This window comes from Anas acuta, chromosome W, assembly GCF_963932015.1.
Source record: "Anas acuta chromosome W, bAnaAcu1.1, whole genome shotgun sequence".
Taxonomy (NCBI): domain Eukaryota; kingdom Metazoa; phylum Chordata; class Aves; order Anseriformes; family Anatidae; genus Anas; species Anas acuta.
Window position 1 is genome coordinate 10,817,979 of NC_089016.1, and position 19,413 is coordinate 10,837,391.

General features: G+C 48.2%; 2 protein-coding genes across 2 annotated transcripts; both read left to right on the forward strand.

Moving 5' to 3' along the window:
* Positions 1-1,413: 1,413 nt before the first annotated feature.
* LOC137846902 (olfactory receptor 14J1-like) lies at positions 1,414-2,349 on the forward strand. The gene has a single exon (XM_068665009.1). The coding sequence runs from the start codon at positions 1,414-1,416 to the stop codon at positions 2,347-2,349; it is 936 nt and encodes a 311-aa protein (XP_068521110.1).
* Positions 2,350-18,477: 16,128 nt separating this feature from the next.
* Positions 18,478-19,413, forward strand: LOC137846903 (olfactory receptor 14J1-like). The gene has a single exon (XM_068665010.1). It carries the CDS (start codon positions 18,478-18,480, stop codon positions 19,411-19,413), a length of 936 nt encoding a protein of 311 aa, XP_068521111.1.

The following is a 19,413-nucleotide window of genomic DNA, read 5'->3' on the forward strand; positions in this document are numbered from 1 at the left end:
AAGAGAGACAGCTGTGCCCAGGAGCAGCTCCTCTGCATAGCGTAGCAGGAAAGAGACACAGAGGCACAGACACAGAGAGAAGAAAATTAGAGAGTGGCTGAAGGCGGTTAGGAATGGGACAATGCTTAGAGCTGCCTGCAGGAGAAATGTGCACAGCCCTTGACAAGGTAAGGGTCTGGCTGCAGGGCCATGCAGCTGCAGGTCCTGGAAGGGTCTCCTCCTGGGTCTTGTTTCTGGGAGGGCAGTGGGCAATGCAGTAGGCTTTGAGAGTCCTGCTGGGTTGCACTGAGAGGTGAGGAATTCTGGCAGAAGCCCCTTGGAGTGCCCTAAGGCAGGTGCCCCCGGTCAGCCCAGAACACCCTGCCCTGGCTGGCCATGCCGGGCTCTCTGTCAGCTGCCCCGTAGCTCCTGCAGCCATGGAGGTGCCCCTTGGCAGGGCCCTGTTGGTGGCAGGGTGCTGCAGGGCAGCGCTGAGCACAGCCGAGTGGGATGGGGTCTGTGAGCACGGGCAGGGGGAAAGAAGAGGTGGGCACAGAGCAACAGCTCCCGGCAGGGACAGCTGCAGGCAGCAGAGAGAGGGGCAGGCGGCCAGAAGGAGCTGTTGGCAGAAACGCTGTGGCAGGGGGGATTCGGGCACCTTGTGGCCATGCCCTGCAGTGGAGATGCCTTCCCCTGGAGCAGCCCCTCCCTGGCCTCCTCTCCCCCTGCAGCCCATGGGCTGTGGGGTAGGCATGGCCAGCACCACAGGAAGAGCCCAAATGAGAAGAAGCTCTCAAACCACATCTGGTTTGATTTGGCCCTCCTCGATTAGCAGCCATCTACATTTTTTTCTCAGGGAAAAACCTGAGAGCGATTGTCCTGCAGCTCAGAAGGGTGACAATTGACTGCTGAGAACTGGTCTGATCGACAGAGCTGCTCTGCTCAGTCTTCACCAAGGGACAGTCTGTTTTCCTCCTGGCACCTGCAGGGTTTCTCTGGGAGTGCACAGGAAATGCCAGGGAGCTCAACCATCCAATACCTCTCCTAAGTGTTATCAGGATAACAGGAACAAAACAAAGGAAACAAAATCCCTGCAGCTGTGCCTCTGTATTAAGATGAGTTTTTTGCAACAACACTGCAGATCTCATGGATCTGACCAGTGGACAGCATGTAATTTTCCCCCATGTTTCTGCCTCCCTCCAGCTGCACAGCAGGAAAGACTCCTATGGAGCCACAGCAGCCCCTGCTGCCAGTGTCCCTCTGAGCCAGCACCAGCCACAGCTCAAACAAGAGAGATGCAGAAAGGTTCTCCTACAAAGAGAGACCCTGTTTGGGGGTGCTCTATGACACACAATAGGTTTTCCTCAGAGAAATGTGTTTTAACATTTTTCTGCATTTTCCTCTTTAACAGAAAACTGTGCTCAATGTCAGAAAATGCCCAACAGCAGCTCTGTGAGTGAGTTCCTCCTGCTGGCATTTGCAGACACGCGCGAGCTGCAGCTCCTGCACTTTACGCTCTTCCTGGGCATCTACCTGGCTGCCCTCCTGGGCAACGGCCTCATCCTCAGCGCCGTAGCCTGCCACCACCGCCTCCACACCCCCATGTACTTCTTCCTCCTCAACCTCGCCCTCCTCGACCTGGGCTGCATCTCCATCACTCTGCCCAAAGCCATGGCCAATGCCCTCTGGGACACCAGGGCCATCTCCTATCAAGGGTGTATTGCTCAAGTCTTCTTTTTATTCTTCTTGTTTGGTTCTGAATACTATCTCCTCACCGTCATGGCCTACGACCGCTACGTTGCCATCTGCAAGCCCCTGCACTACGGGAGCCTCGTGGGCAGCAGAGCTTGTGCCCAGATGGCAGCAGCTGCCTGGGGCAGTGGCTTCCTCAACGCTGTCCTGCACATGGCCACTACAGTTTCCCTGCCCCTCTGCCAAGGCAATGCCCTGGACCAGTTCTTCTGTGAGATCCCCCAGATCCTCAAGCTCTCCTGCTCAGATGCCTACCTCAGGGAAGTTGGGGCTCTTGTGTTTAGTGTTTCTTTATGCTTTGGTTGTTTTGTTTTCATTGTGGTGTCCTATGTGCAGATCTTCAGGGCAGTGCTGAGGATGCCCTCTTCTCAGGGCCGGCACAAAGCCTTTTCCACGTGCCTCCCTCACCTGGCCGTGGTCTCCCTGTTTGTCAGTACTGCCATATTTGCCTACCTGAAGCCTCCCTCCATTTCCTCTCCATCCCTGGACCTGGTCTTTGCACTTCTGTACTCGGTGGTGCCTCCAGCAGTGAATCCCCTCATCTACAGCATGAGGAACCGGGAGCTCAAGGATGCAATGAGGAAACTGTTTCCATACATGCTTCTTAAGCATCCATGATGTGTTCAGAAGATGTATTCTTAATAATGTGCAAATATTTTGATTCACATTATATCATATCATTTTTATCGTTACTACTGTTATCATAAAATTGTCATTAATAAGGATCCCAAGAGAAATCAAAGGGTATTTGGGAAAATGAAACGTTTTTAAAATTATTCTTCTCTGTTAGTATTTTAACAATATTTCATTTTGTTTTTAATAATCTCATTCTTGCCATTCAGAATGTTACTTCTTGCGTTAGGTTTGACCACATCATCTAATGCACATACAGAACCAGGATTCCTTGGTAGATAAAGACAATAAAGATGTCAGCGGAAATTCATCGGTCTCAGTGTCCTTCTCTTCCCATCTGCTCTGGAGATGGGGGAGCAGCCCCAACCTCAAGGAGGGGCTCAGGGCCAAGAGCCCAGCTGTCACAGGTAGGAGCAGTGTATTTGGATTCGACCTTGTGGATCTAGGTGACAGTCCTGTCGTCTCTATAGCAGGGCCAGCACAAAGCTTTTTCCATGAGCCTCCCTCACCTGGCCATGGTGTCCGTCTCCCTCAGGCCTGTCATGGTTGCCTACCTGAAGCTCCCTCCATCTCCTCCCCATCCCTGGACCTGGTGGTGGCAGTTCTGTACTCAGTGGTGTCTCCAGCAGAACATGTCCCCATCTGTAATGTGAGGATTCAGGAGCTCAAGCATGCTCTGTGGAAATTGATGATTAGATGTGTCTTGAATGCAAGAAATTTCTGATCTGCTTCTGCACATGACTTGCAATGTCAATAATTGGATGAATAGCCAATATACCTGTTTTGTTTTGTTTTGTTTTCATGGTTGTGTTTGTGCATATTCTTATTACATTAATTCAGCTAATGAACACCCATTAAAATCATATGGATGTGCCTTCTGAATATTGCTTATAGACTCTGTGCATGTGAAGCCATGCTCTCTGTGAATTTAACCTTAAGCAAGTTAAGATTTAACTGCCTATTTTGTCTGACATCTGTCCTCTGAGACCAGGCCTGGCTCTGCAGGGACAGTGCCCATGTGCAGGGCTGCAGAGGAAAAGAGTCCCATCCCAGCAGCACGGCCAGGGAGCACCAGCGCTTGGGGCATGCAGAGCTGCTCTCTTGCCACTGCTGCCCTGTCCTGCTGAGCCCTCCTGGTGGGCTCAGGCCTGGCTGCTCCTGGAGCTTGGTACCAGTGCTGCTGTGGGGCTGTGCTGGGACTGCAGGCAGGGACAGGCAGTGGGCACGACAGTGGCACAGCTGGCCTCCACTGCAGCACTTCCCTCCTAAGGGGGGATCTTCTCCAAGGTGGACTGAGCAGAACTCAAGTGCTCAGTCTGGTGTGAGCAGGCAGAGAAGAGCTCTGCAGCCCCAGAGCATGCAGCAGCCCCAGCAAAGGAGCCTGGCGAGTGATTCCTTGCAGCCCTGGGGCAATGGCAGTGACCCCATGAGCTGGGTCTGCCTCCCAGCCTGCCCAGCACGGCCGTGCAGAGTGCCCCCCTGCCCCGGGCACCACAGCCCCCTCGCTCTGCAGAACAGCACCACCAGCTGGGGCTGGGGCTGGGGCTGGGAGGCTGCTTCCCCTGAGTGTCTTCTAGGCCAGCTTCAGGCTTCTGGACTTGAGTGTGATCTCCACTGTGCACTAGGAGCTGAGAGACCACCAAGAGGCATGGGGCTACAACATTTCCTGCAAGGTTCCTCCTGCCCTAGCACCACACAGGACTGGCATGGAACTGGCTCCTGTGTGTCAGAGAGGCTGGCAGCCCAGAAGGTATGCCATGAGCTTGGAGGATCACAACCAGATCATTTCTACCTGGGCAGGTCCTGGCCCAAAAAGGGGGTGTTTTGTAGGTGTGATATTATAAGCTCAGTGGTGCCTCAGAAACACTAAGTCCACCAGGAAGCGAATGGCTGTTAAATGGCCTGTGAGTTGAGCTCTTTCTGAAGTAGCTGACAGGTTACCCTTGACTCCTGGCTGGGATCTGTGCCTTTAGGCTCACATCTGCCAGTGTCCATGGTAGGGCAGCAGAAGGCACTTGCTGTGCATGTAGTTTCTGAGATCGGCTCTTTCTAAGTACCTGGTAGGCCCCATAGAGGAAGAGGTCTTGGATAGGGGTTGTCATGTCAGAGGTGTCAGCTTTTGCCTGAAGTCATCATTTAGGACTGTTTTCAGTTTTCTACACAGAGGGGACCACTGCCTCCAAGACACTAGGGGCAAACTGAACGATGCATGAGGGTTTGGGGAAAGGTACCCTGGGTGCAAAGAAGGCATTCTGTATCCAGAAGTTGGAGGCAGGAAACAAAATTTTGCGGGTGGTACAAGAACTGCAGGCCACATTGTGCAGGGTTCACCTACAGCTTTGGGTTATTTTCCATCCTGACTTAGGAGTCATTTCAGTCTCAAAAAAGGAGTAGGCAACAGATGTGAGGCACGTACTCTGAGGTCATGAAAGCCATCAGAAAGCTGCCCCTACGAAGATGACTGATATGGGGAAGTCAGGAGAAGCCTGGCGAGGAGAGATGTGAGATTTGGAGTAGGGAAAAGGAGTTTGGCCAGCAGAAATTAAAGATTTCTGTGAGGTTAGAACATTCAGGCAATGTTGATTCTGCTGTAACTGTGATTTAAATAGTCATGTAAAGCCCTTCCCCTATTTTAACTAGTGACATTAATCTGCAAACGTAAATGCTACTCCACACCCTGCAGGAATCCACTACTCTTAAGCCTGATCTCAAAGTATCCCTTGAAGCCAAAACTCAGCCCATAGCCCCTTTCCCTTACCTTTACTCTTTTGCTCACCCAGATCTGATCCGCTTGTGGGCCAAAAGAAGGAGATGGTGGGAATCCTCTGAAGAGCTCAGCTCTGCCTCAGCATCTCCTGCCCCAGCAGCAGGAATGCGACTGTGGCAGTGACTGGGAGGTCACTTCTGTCTGTAGGTGGCAGGTCAGCCTTGACTTCTCCCTGGGATCTGCACTTTTGGGCTGACATCTGGCAATGGCCCTGCTAGGCCAGCAGAAGGCACCTGCTTGGCATGCTGACTGGGGGATCCCCTCTGCCTCCAGACCCAGGAGGACCCAGACAGAAAGAAGGCCCCAACATGGGTTGTCCTGTCCCTTCTGCTTGAGTCCATGGCTGGGCAGGAGGAGGCAGAAGGCTTGGAAGATGCGGCTGAGGTGACTTGTGTCTGCTTGGCTGAGAGGCCGCAAGGAGCCTGCTGGGTTGGGATGCCTACTTCAGGAGTAGTTTCCACCCTGATGGAGCTTCCTTTGGTAGTAGGAAAGAGCAGGAGAAAAAAAAAAAAAAAAAAAAAACTGCCACAAAATGTTCCATGGAAGGCTGGCACTGGTTACAAGGAGGAAGAAATGTCCCTCAAGATGTCATGCAATGGTTCTATACGTCACCCTCTGATAAGACCCTGGCTTAGTGTTTCAAGGAACAGCTGCTCAGGGCTGATCAGATATCGGTGAAAGCAAGGCATGAAAGCAAGATGGTGAACTGAGATGGGTGTCTGCAGACTTTAAGAAAATAGGGTGATGTGTGGGACAGCATAGGAAAGCCTGCCAAGGAGAAGGCAGAGGGTGCTGGCAAGAATGGCAGGCCCCAACAGCCCTGAATTTTTTATCCCCTTGGCTAGAGCTTATGAGGAGATGTTATATTCATTGTGATGGGGCCTCATGGATTCCTTTCAACCCTGTGCAACAGCTCAGAGGTGTCATACCAGTGTTCTTCTCATGGCATCACACTGCCCATCACAGCCCACAGACCCCAGCAAGAGCCTTGACCCAGACATAGGGGTGCAGGATCTCCCCTTCCAGTGGCTCCGGTCAGGCCTTGGCTCTTCTGTTTCACCAAAACCAACCAAGATTTTTCTCAGTGCAGTGCTTTGCCTTTCTGCAATCATGGAGTCCAATTATCCACCCTAACGCATCCCTGGGGAGGCTTTGTTAGTAACAGCCCTCAGTGGGGCCCATTAATACTCCAAGTCACTTCAACTTTTCCTTCTGACTTTACTTTCTCTAGCAGTTGCATCATTCTCCTCTCAGTACCTGAGCTTCATAGACTGAGCACCAAAATACACCATGGAACTCATTAAAATGCAGAAACTCCTAACATCTCTTCCATAGTTTTCTTCAAGGCTTCATGCCTTGTGTAGCTTACAGAGCTTGCATGATGTAGTCAAAGAAGATTTCAAAAAGCACCTAATAAAAAATCTTTTGTACTTTTAAAGGTTGAATTTTGCTGCATTTCAGTTTTGAGCATCATTGTCCTCTTGCTATTGATCCAGGGTGACTTCTTTGGAGACCTCCATAGGGAGGAATAGCAGAGTCTGGAAGTCTGACACCTCCACTGCCAGCAGTGGTCTTTGTCCCTGTAACTGCAGCCCAGCCCTGCACATGACAGCCTTTCTAAGACAAGTCACGTGTTTTTTGTTTTTTTTTTTTTGATAAAATAAAATAAAATAAAAAATAAAATAAAATAAAAAATAAAATAAAATAAAACAATAAAAAGAAATAAAATAAAATAAAATAAAATAAAATAAAATAAAATAAAATAAAATAAAATAAAATAAAATAAAATAAAATAAAATAAAATAAAATAAAATAAAAAATTGAAATGACAATTGAAACCAGAGAAATTCAGATTAAATATTAGTAGGTACCTGGTCATCCATGGTCTCTCTTGGGTCTTCTGTAGAAAACTCGGGATGAAAGGATACTCTGAGGTCAGGTATTACTGCAGGGGATTTCTGTCAAGGTGTTGAAGCAACATTCAGGTTTTGGGATTAGGGTTACTGGTCAAAATAGGGTAAGGGTTTTACATGACTGTTTTAAGCCAGTTTTAAAGCACCATCAATATTACATGAAACCTCTTACCTCTACAAAATCATTAATTTCTGCTTCTGTTGCCTTCAGGGGACAGTGGTGACCTGGTTCAGGAACGGCACGGCGACCAACCCCAGGCCTCCGAATTTGAATCGGTATCTGATCCGGAGTCGGAGCTTGACTGACTGCTCACCTCCACGTTCTGGTACCCTCCCATCGAGTTCCGGCCCCGCCCCCCACCCCTGCGGGCGGGCCGCTCTCTGCCTCGTGGCTCGCCCCGCCGCCTGCTCAGCGAGGCGTTTGTGCCACAGGAGTGTGTTTTCGGATGGCCATTCCGATCGGCTCTCTGCCCCTCTCTCACGCTTCTACCTCCTCCCCGGTCATCCCCGCAACCGTTCTCTTTCTCGCATTTCCACATGTTAGTAAAACCTAACGCTTCATCCCCGTTCCCGCCGGAGGCTTCTTCACCCGACTCTTCGTCTTCTAGTTCAGCACCGTAATGGGGTGCACATGGCCGTGGTCTCTCCCAGATTTCCCCAGGCTCTGGTTCCCCACTGGCACCCCTGGCTTCCTCAGCCGAGCCACCCCATAGCTTCCACAACTTTGATACGACCTTCACAAGGGTTTCCATCTTCCTTGTTGGTCCGGGAGCTTCCTCCCCGCCGGGCTGGTCCCGCCGCTCCGGCCGCCGTTCACCCGAATCCAGGAGTTTTCCCGGGTTTCGGCACCACTTGTTGCCTTCAGGGGGCAGTGGTGACCTGGTTCAGGAACGGCACGGCGACCAACCCCAGGCCGCTCGGTCCATCGGCTCACAGACACCAATGTGGTGGATGGCAAATGGCATTTATTGTTGAGTCACATGGGGTTATATACCCGAGGCCCATAGAGTCACTTCCACTTGCTTACATCACAGCCCACACGCTACTGTCCATCAAGGGAGGGGCTCCACCTTTCCGTACAGCGCGACATCTTCCGGCCGCCAGACCCTAACTACCCACATTTCCCCCCTCCCTATGCACAACCAAATTAGCTAAAATATAACAATCTTAAGACGTAGACATCATAACTTAACTAAAAAACGTAAGGCACAATAACCAGGAGAAAACTAAGAGGTAACTGGTAACTCTGAGTAAATACACTCTTAAAGTAGTTGTTGGTGTTCTACCAACATAATGTTAACTTTCTCTAACCAACTTTTAACAAACAACACAAGCATATTTAGTATTCAAGTTCCAAAGATAAGATCACACAAAGGCATTGCATCCCCCCACCCACGGAGGCCGCTTCGCTGGTGTCTGGATTCTGCCAGTGTGGAACTCTCAGGCTTAGACAGGACGCTTGCTGACTTATTGTCTTCTCATGTCACCGGGGTATACAGATTACGGGGGTGCCCGATGATCCGTTCCTGTGAACAGAAACTCAGTTTTCATTAGTTTTGTTCTGAAGTTGGGGCGTCGGCTGTTTGGAGCTTCTCTGGCCGCACGAGTTGCCATACCTTCATGGGCCCTCAGGCCCTGGACTTGCGCCTGGGGGGTGATCACTATTGGGACCGTAACCATTAGCCGCTGCAGGCTAGAGCCATACAGTGTGTGATCCGCCCCAGTTACTTGGGCCAGTTGTCTCATACAGTTGTCCCCCCATTCTCGTTTAAAAATGATCATCCCACCCCCATCAAAGATCAGTCTACAAGTTTGTTTTATACCAAACGGGAGCATGTCGTCTCCCCTGAAAATACCATCTATGAGGGTGGAGACCATTGCAGAATTAAGCCCTTTATCCACAATGGCTTTAACAATCGCTTGTACATCCTTAGGGTTTGTTGGTGAGTGAACCCTCTGCCCCCCGTCTGTCACCCAGACCAGCAACGCTAGCATGGCCGATAGAGCCCAGACAGCACACGCAATCTTAATTTTCCTCCAATCCATGAGAGGAATTTCTCTGCCTCGCGGTGCAGCTTTGTTTAGGATGGGGATATTTTTGCTATCTGTCCCCATTTCCTCCTCCGAATTTGAATCGGTATCTGATCCGGAGTCGGAGCTTGACTGACTGCTCACCTCCACGTTCTGGTACCCTCCCATCGAGTTCCGGCCCCGCCCCCCACCCCTGCGGGCGGGCCGCTCTCTGCCTCGTGGCTCGCCCCGCCGCCTGCTCAGCGAGGCGTTTGTGCCACAGGAGTGTGTTTTCGGATGGCCATTCCGATCGGCTCTCTGCCCCTCTCTCACGCTTCTACCTCCTCCCCGGTCATCCCCGCAACCGTTCTCTTTCTCGCATTTCCACATGTTAGTAAAACCTAACGCTTCATCCCCGTTCCCGCCGGAGGCTTCTTCACCCGACTCTTCGTCTTCTAGTTCAGCACCGTAATGGGGTGCACATGGCCGTGGTCTCTCCCAGATTTCCCCAGGCTCTGGTTCCCCACTGGCACCCCTGGCTTCCTCAGCCGAGCCACCCCATAGCTTCCACAACTTTGATACGACCTTCACAAGGGTTTCCATCTTCCTTGTTGGTCCGGGAGCTTCCTCCCCGCCGGGCTGGTCCCGCCGCTCCGGCCGCCGTTCACCCGAATCCAGGAGTTTTCCCGGGTTTCGGCACCACTTGTTGCCTTCAGGGGGCAGTGGCGACCTGGTTCAGGAACGGCACGGCGGCCAACCCCAGGCCGCTCGGTCCATCGGCTCACAGACACCAATGTGGTGGATGGCAAATGGCGTTTATTGTCGAGTCCCATGGGCTTATATACCCGAGGCCCATAGCATCACTTCCGCTTGCTTACATCACAGGCCACACGCTACTGTCCATCAAGGGAGGGGCTCCACCTTTCCGTACAGCATGACATCTTCCGGCCGCCAGACCCTAACTACCCACAGGAGAGGAAAAGCAGGAAAAAGAAAAGAATGATGAATGGGAGCCGTTGGATAATTTACCACCTCTGGGTCCTAATAACACCCTCCCGGCTCCCCCTGCTCCCCCTCCGGTACCGGTAATATCTCCGGCAGTGCAGTCAAGGCCCCCGAGGCCTCTGCCTCCACTACAAACAGCACCAGAGTTAGATCTGCCTCCGGCTGCATGCACAAGAAGTAAGACTGCCGTATCTGAAGAAACCTCTCTATATCCATTAAGAGAAGTACCTCTCGGAGGCAATCAGGGAGGTATTGGGTTTGTGGAAGTCCCTTTAAACACCACAGAGGTGAGAACTTTTAGAAAAGAGATGGGGACCCTGTTAAATGACCCCCTCGGAGTAGCCGAAAAACTAGATCAATTCCTGGGTCCTAACACTTATACCTGGGAAGAAATACAATCCATTTTAGGCATCTTATTTACTGCTGAGGAAAGGGGAATGATCAGGCAAGCTGGAATGAGAATTTGGGAAAGACAAAATCAAGCAGGACCCCCAGGAGATCAAAAATGGCCAAATGTGGATCCCCACTGGAACCACCAGCAACCCCAGGGGAGACAAAATATGAAAGATTTGAGAACAATAATTATACAAGGAATAAGAGAAGCGGTTCCACGAGGAAAAAACATTAATAAAGCATTCAATGAACACCAAGGAAAAGAGGAATCTCCAACAGAATGGTTGGAGAGATTAAAGAAAAGCCTGCAAATGTATTCGGGGATCGATCCGAATACAGCAATTGGAACTGCACTCCTTAGAACACAATTCGTAGCCAAATCCTGGGGGGACATAAGAAGGAAATTAGAAAAGCTAGAAAACTGGCAAGAGAGGGGATTAGAAGAGTTACTTAGAGAAGCGCAAAAAGTATATGTCAGGAGAGATGAGGAGAAACAAAAAGCAAAAGCCAAGATCTTTGTAGCAGCAATAAAAGAGAGTCAGAAAAAGCCCTTGTCAGGAGAGAGGGAGAAGAGAAGAAGTATCGAAGAAGCCCCTAGAGGTCAGCCGTCTCAAGGGAATTCAGCGATCCCTGCTTGTTACTATTGTCAAAAGAAGGGACATTTGCAGAAGAATTGCCCTAAGCGGGAACAAGACGAGAAAATGTTTAAAGAAGAATAGGGGTGTCAGGGGCTATATCTTCTGGGGACTTCAACATCAACAGAGCCCTTGATAAAATTATTAATTGGTTCCCAAAAAGAAGAAGTACTATTTTTAGTAGACACAGGAGCTGAAAGATCCACTATTCAAAAACTCCCAGAGGGAATAAAAGAAGGGAAGAATTACACGTCTGTAATAGGGGCAAAAAGAGAGCCCTTGAAGGTTCCTTTTTAAAAGATGTGGAAATAGAAATTGATCAAAAGATTTGTCTTAATGATTTACTTCTGCTCCCTGAAGCGGAGTACAATTTACTAGGAAGGGATCTGATTTTAAAATTAAACATAAGCATTCAAAGTCAAGGGGATAAATTGCAAATTAAATTATACACTTTAACACGAAAAGATGAAGAGGTTATTAACCGTTCAGTGTGGCATAAGGAAGGAGAAATTGGAAAAATGAAAATGGACCCCATAAATGTGCAAATAATGGATCCACATCGTCCTATTCGAATTAAACAATACCCTATACCAATGGAGGGTCGAAGGGGATTAAAACCCATAGCTGATAGACTTTTGGAAGAAAGGACTTTAGAACCATGTATGTCACCTCACAATACACCCATCCTCCCCGTGAAGAAATCGGATGGGTCATACAGAATGGTACAGGATCTGAGAGCTGTAAATCAGCGAACAATCACTAAATTCCCTGTGGTAGCAAATCCTTACACTCTGCTGAGTCACGTCTCTCCCAAATATACTTGGTATAGCGTAATAGATCTAAAAGATGTCTTTTGGACCTGTCCTCTAGATGAAAATTCCAGGGATTATTTTGCTTTTGAGTGGGAAGACCCGGAAACAGGACGAAAACAACAATTAAGGTGGACCGTGCTACCACAAGGTTTTACTGAGTCACCAAATCTATTTGGTCAAACTTTGGAAAAAGTTTTACAAGATTTTACATTACCTGGGGAGGTAAAGTTGTTGCAATATGTGGATGATTTATTAATAGCTGGAGAGACTGAAGAAGGAACCCAAAAAGCTGCTATTAATTTGTTAAATTTCCTGGGGGAAAAGGGATTAAAGGTGTCTCGATCAAAGTTACGATTTGTGGAACAGGAGGTAAAATACTTAGGACACTGGTTAAGCAGGGGAGAAAAGAAATTGGATCCTGACAGGGTATCAGGGATCCTCTCCTTAAGACCCCCACAAACTAAAAAGGAAATTCGGCAAACATTGGGATTATTAGGATATTGTAGACCGTGGCTTGAAAGCTACAGTGAAAAAGTTAAATTTTTATATGAGAAATTAATTGATGATCGATTTAAGTGGTCCACAGAAGATGACCAAAAACTTGAAGAAATAAAAAAAGCATTAATACAAGTACCTGTACTAAGTCTCCCAGATCTAGAGAAACCCTTTTATCTCTTTGTGAACACATCAAACCAGACAGCATATGGAGTCCTTACTCAAGATTGGGCAGGAATTAAAAAACCCATGGGGTATTGTTCTAAATTACTTGATCCAGTAAGTAGGGGGTGGCCTGCTTGTCTTCAAGCTTTGGTCGCTACAGCATTATTAATAGAAGAAGTGAGAAAGATTACTTTCAGTGCTCCCTTAAAAGTGTACACTCCACACAATGTCAGAAGCGTCTTACAACAGAGAGCGGAGAAATGGTTAACAGACAGTCGGATCCTAAAGTATGAAGCTATACTAATTGACTCCCCTGATTTAGAACTGAAGGTAACTTCTGCTCAGAGCCCAGCACAAATTTTATTTGGAAAACCATCAGAGGAACTACAACATAATTGTTTAGAGGTAATCGAGACCCAGACTAAAGTAAGACCTGATTTGAGAGATACTGAATTAGAGAAGGGGGAGATACTATTCATAGATGGTTCCTCCAGAGTAGTGGAGGGAAAAAGAAAATCAGGGTATGCCATAATTAATAAACACCTGGAATCTGTGGAATCAGGCCCCCTGAGTCCATCATGGTCAGCTCAGGCTTGCGAGCTGTATGCCCTACACAGGGCCCTGGAATTACTGAAGGGAAAAAGTGGAACTATATATACAGATTCTAAATATGCATATGGAGTGGTTCACACCTTTGGAAAGATTTGGGAGGAAAGAGGTTTAATTAATACTCAAGGGAAGAATCTTATACATCAAGAATTAATAAGGAAAATTTTAAAAGCATTAAGGGAACCTAAAGAAATAGCAGTAGTACATGTAAGAGGGCACCAGAAAGGATTGGAATACCACACTAGGGGAAATAATCTAGCAGACAAAGAAGCTCAGGAAGCAGCTCTAAGAATTCAGGCTGCTAAAATTAATATAGTACAGAAAGAAGAAAGACAAGAAGAAGAAAAAGAAGAAGAAGAAAAGAGGTTCACTCCTGAAGAACAAACAAAACTGGAGAAAATAGGTGCTTAATTAAAGCAAGGAAAATGGACATTGCCAGACGGGCGAGAGATGTTACCGAAGGCTTATACAAGACAAATATTGGAACGTTTGCATACACAAACACACTGGGGTACAAGAGCATTAAGTAATCATTTACTTAAACAATTTGGTTGTATAGGGGTTTTTGAAATAGCAAAGCAAGTCACACAAGGTTGTTTAACTTGTCAGAAAATAAATAAGAAAATATTCCAACAGGCAGCAGCGGGAGGAAGAAAAACAGCATATTGGCCTTTTGAGAGAGTACAAGTTGATTTTACCGAATTGCCTAAAGTAGGGAGGATCAAGTATTTATTGGTAATTGTGGATCATTTAACACAATGGGTAGAAGCTTATCCTGTGGCACAAGCTACGGCACAAGTGGTGACAAAAATTTTATTGGAACACCTGATACCTAGATATGGGATAATCCAGTATATTGATTCTGACCAAGGCACACATTTTACTTCTAAAATAATAAAATTATTATGTCAATCATTACGTATTCAGTGGGAATATCATACTCCGTGGCACCCACAAAGCTCAGGGAAAGTAGAGAGAATGAATCAAACAATAAAACAGCAATTGGCTAAATTAATGGTTGAGACACAAATGCCTTGGACTCGATGTTTACCATTGGCACTTTTAAACATAAGAACTAAATCACACAGTGAGACTGGATTATCGCCATGTGAAATGTTATATGGTATGCCTTATTCACAGGGAATGCCTCTGGGAGACAATGTAGCTGAGGATCGTAGTATCCAGAAATATATAATTACTATTGGGAAAAGGTTGCAAGAACTAAGAGAAATTGTAATACTGGTTCAAACACCACCTTTAGGATTTGCCATCCATAAAATACAACCAGGGGATGAGGTCTTAATAAAAACTTGGAAAGAAGAATCTTTACAGCCCCGGTGGGAGGGACCGTACCTTGTTTTACTTACCACTGAAACAGCTGTGAGAACAGCAGAAAGGGGTTGGACCCATGCATCCAGAGTAAAAGGACCAATAAATACCAAAACTTGGAGGGTTGAGTCCGCTCCTGGGGAACTGAAGTTAAAACTAAAAAGAACTAATGTTCCGGAAATAGGGCACGCTCTACATGAAATACCAGAAGAAGGGGACAAGCAAGCCTGCAATGAAGAAAAGTGAGAAGGCAAGACCGGGGCAGGACTCTCCACTGTGGTGTGTATAGTCTACCGAGGGAGGCAACCCCCACGGGTATTGACTGCCGAGTGTGAGGGCCTCTACCGGACTTCTCCCGCACTGAAATCAAGCTGTCCCAGAGAAAGAAACAAACGAGCAAACGGAAAATGTATGTATATAGTAAGAATTTTGTTTTTTTTAACCTATTGTAATTAGTTTTCCAGGAGCTGAACCACCCTCGAAGGCTGAACAGTGACACGAGTTTAAATAGATTCTGGAGGTGGATCCAACCCCAAGGCATTTCTCACAACTTTACGATACTCTCTGGACGACGCAGAAGGATGTTATACTTCCTGGTACTATTCTTACAAGGGCAATTGAGCCATGGAAATAATTTTTTCATTTTGGGGGAGGAAGTGGGTAAGGTTTTTAATCTGAGCAATTGCTGGGTTTGTAGGGGACCAGGAGGAGCTGAAAGTTGGCCTTGGGTAGCTGGCCCAGTCGAACCTAAGTAGTGGGTTAGTAATTTGAGTGAAGTTCATAATGGAACACAATTCTGGAAAGAGGAGGAGGACCCGTGGCAATTGCATTCATCAGAGAAAGATATATATTGTTTAAACTGAACAGGAACAGTAAAAGTAGGAGAAAGCATTTGTAAATGCTTATAAATGCTAATTATAATAACCTGTTTTTTTTAGAAGTAGTAATGAATATGTATTAGTCTAGGTGCATAAAAATCAGCTGCTTGATGTAACTGGTGTGCGCCCTGGTGGAGCGGAGACTCCCGGTGCACCCAGCGCTGTTTGCTTACCTCTATTCCTTTATATTCTTTTAATAAATCCTATTTTTTTTATTTAATCCTAATTTGAATCCTGAGCCATTTATAACAAGCACAATCACAGAATCAGAGAATCATACAACTGTTGAGTTGGAAAGCACCTTGACGATCATGTAGTTCCAACCCCCATAGGCAGGGACACCACACACTAGATCAGGTTGCTCAGGGCCTCATCTAACGTGGCCTTGAACACCCCCAAGGATGGAACATCCACAGCCTCAGCCACAGCATTCCACTCCCTGGAAGGCAAGTCATCAAGCCCCATAGACTTGTACTTCTTGACCTTCTTCAGGTGGACTCAAACCTTCTCTTCACTTACAACAGGTGGGAATTTGCACACCCCAGCCTCTATCTATGGGTTCAGGGAATGAAAGACTTGGGAAGCCTGACTGTCAGGGAAGACTGAAGAAACGAAGTTGTTGAGTCCATTAGTCTTCTCCATGTCTGTCATTACCAGTTCACTCTTCTCATCCATCAGATGGGGTACGCTCTCCTTGGCCTTTCTTTTCTGAGAAAAGTACATATAGGATCTCTTCCTGTTATGCTTTTCATCCTCAGATAAGCTGAATTCCATCCGTGCCTTGGCTTTCCTTATCCCATCCCTACACATCCAAAACTGAAACATGTGAGAGGGCCTGGGAAAAGTAGCCCTGGATCCACAGAAGCCACTTGGGAAACAAAACTTGTAGGTCGGAAGCATGATTTTGTGGAGGTGCAGAGCTGATGGGCACATTGCGCAGGATGCGCCTAAAGATTTTTGTGTCCTTTTCCCTCCTGACCACAATGCCACTTCCTTCTCAGGAATGGAGGAGCCAACAGAGGTGAGACAGATACACTGATATGGTAAATGTCATCAGAAAGCTGATCCCAGTAGAATATGGGGAGGTCAGGAGCAGCTGAACAAGAGACATGTGAGATTTTGGGGTGGTAAGAGGAGCATGGCCAGAAGAAATTGATGATTTCATAGAGGTAAGAGCATTCCTGCAATGCCGGTAGTGCAGTAAGACTGACTTAAAACAGTCATATATGCTTATATTACTTTACTTGAGCCAGTAATTTTAACGCTAAATAAACCTAAATGCTACTACAACAAACTGAAAGAAATCAATTTTGATAACTCTCTTGATAACTGTAATCCTTTCACTTAACACATACATTAAAATGCCCCATTTAACCCTAGATTACTTGATAGAAAAAAAACACCCGTAAACCACAGAGCTTGTCCATACCTTGACAACAAACCTGACACCACAAACAGAACACCAAACAATCCCACTAAAACTTGTCTTAATCTCTAACACAGAAAGTGAAAAAGAGATACTGAAGGGGCTAGAGAAAGCTCAGCTCTGCCTCAGGATCTCCTGCCCCAGCAGGAGGAATGTGACTGTGGCAGGGACTGTGAGGTCACTTCTGTCTCTGCACTTGATAGGGCAGCAGCAGGAACGTGTCACAGAAAGGGACTGTGAGGTCACTTGTGTCTGGAGGTGGCAGGTCACCCTTGACTTCTCCCTGGGAGCTGCACTTTTGGGCTGACATCTGGCATTGCCCTGCTAGGCCAGCAGAAGGCACCTGCTTGGCATGCTGACTGGGGGATCCCCTCTGCCTCCAGAGCCAGGAGGACCCAGGCAGAAAGAAGACCCCAACATGTACTGTAATAACAGTACACCTCAGTGTCACCTTCACATTGCCTTTGTCTCCTTGTCCTCACTGCCTCCAGGGTTCTGCTCTAACGACCTCCAAGGGAGGCTGTGTCAGTGCTGGCCCTCAGGGGGACACTGCAGGAAACTTGCCTCTGACTTGCACTTCTGGAGAGATGTCTTCAATTGTCTCTGAGGGCCTGAGGTTCGTGGGCTCATCAGCCAAGCCCCCAGAGGGGTGATTGCAGTGCCTTGGGCTGGTGCTGTGCTGCTGAGCTGGGCCAGGCTCGTGGGACAGAGAGAGCTCGTGGCAAGAGGGCCCTGGTGCAGAGAGACAGCTGTGCCCAGGAGCAGCTCCTCTGCACAGCGCGGCAGGGCTGGGGGCTCTGCCTGCAGAGACAGAGTGCTTAAAGGCAGGCAGAAGTGGCAGGATGCACAGAGCTCACTGGGGGAGAACACTTCCCAGCCCTGTACCCAGTAAGTCTCTGGCTGGAGGGCAATGTATCTGCAGTTCCTGGAGGAAGGAGAAGCTGGGGGTGCAGGCAGGGGTGTCCAGGGCTGTGGTGCAGAGCAGGGTCCCTGCAGTCAGCCTGCCCCAGGAACGCAGGGGCTTGGGCAGAAAAAGGTCAGTGCAGGGGCTGCCTGCAAGGAGAAGGCACTTTCTGCACTCTCTGCCTGCCTCTTCCTGCTCTGACTGTGGGGAAGGCTCGATGTTAATGCGGTAGTTGGATTTGCACTGGTGACTGAGCTTCCTATTGCACTGAACTGAGGCACAAACAGGTTAGTGATGAAAGTGAGAATATCCCTTCTCTTCTCTCTGCTTACAGACTGCACCAGGGCTTTTCTGAGCTGTTCTTTAGGACCTGCAGACAAGGGGATGTGATTTTTCAACACAGCCTCTGTGTGCATCCATCCCCCAGATGAGTGCTGCAAGCAGCCAGCAGCTGGGCACCAGGGAATGGACAGAGCAGCCCTCCTCAATATGAACTCTGGCTGAGCTTTGTCCCCATGGCAATAACATTTGTCAGTGCAGTGGAACATAAGTGGCACACTGCGGTCTGATGGGCAGAGGTGGCTGCTGTGTACAGGATACTCAGCAAGCACAAAGCAGGGCTCCAGACAGAGAGATAGAAAAAGGTCCTCTTGGAAATGCGGAATGTAAGGCTTTCACTGGGAATTAATTGAATTTTAGTCAGAGACTTTACTCATAAGACTCTCTATATGTATATTTGTTTCTCATTTTGCAGTCTCCATGTCCAAAGCAAATGTCCAACATCAGCTCTGTGAGCGAGTTCCTCCTGCTGGCATTTGCAGACACGCGCGAGCTGCAGCTCCTGCACTTCACGCTCTTCCTGGGCATCTACCTGGCTGCCCTCCTGGGCAACGGCCTCATCCTCAGCGCTGTAGCCTGTGACCACCGCCTCCACACCCCCATGTACTTCTTCCTCCTCAACCTCGCCCTCCTCGACCTGGGCTGCATCTCCACCACTCTGCCCAAAGCCATGGCCAATGCCCTCTGGGACACCAGGGCCATCTCCTATCAAGGATGTGCTGCTCAAGTCTTCTTTTTATTCTTCTTGTTTGGTTCAGAGTATTCCCTTCTGACCGTCATGGCCTATGACCGCTACGTTGCCATCTGCAAGCCCCTGCACTACAGGAGCCTCGTGGGCAGCAGAGCTTGTGCCCAGATGGCAGCAGCTGCCTGGGGCAGTGGCTTTCTGTATAGTATCCTGCACACGGCCACTACATTTTCTCTGCCTCTCTGCCAAGGCAATTCTGTGGACCAGTTCTTCTGTGAGATCCCCCACATCCTCAAGCTCTCCTGCTCAGATTCTTATCTCAGGGAAGGTCAGCTTCTCATCTTTAGTGCCTTCTTAACCATTGGATGTTTTGTTTTCATTGTGCTGTCCTATATTCAGATCTTCAGGGCAGTGCTGAGGATGCCCTCTTCTCATGGCCGGCACAAAGCCTTTTCCACATGCCTCCCTCACCTGGCCGTGGTCTCCCTGATGATCAGCACTGGCATGTGTTCCTACCTGAAGTCCCCCTCCATCTCCTTCCCATCCTTGGACATTGTAATAGCAGTTCTGTACTCGGTGGTGCCTCCAGCACTGAACCCCCTCATCTACAGCATGAGAAACCAGGAGCTCAAGGATGCAGTGAGGAAACTTCTTCGATACATGCTTCTTAAGCATCCATGA

Coding starts and splice junctions, on each gene's coding strand:
- LOC137846902 (XM_068665009.1), top strand. CDS start 1,414: ATGCCCAACAGCAGCTCTGTGAGTGAGTTCCTCCTGCTGGCATTTGCA.
- LOC137846903 (XM_068665010.1), top strand. CDS start 18,478: ATGTCCAACATCAGCTCTGTGAGCGAGTTCCTCCTGCTGGCATTTGCA.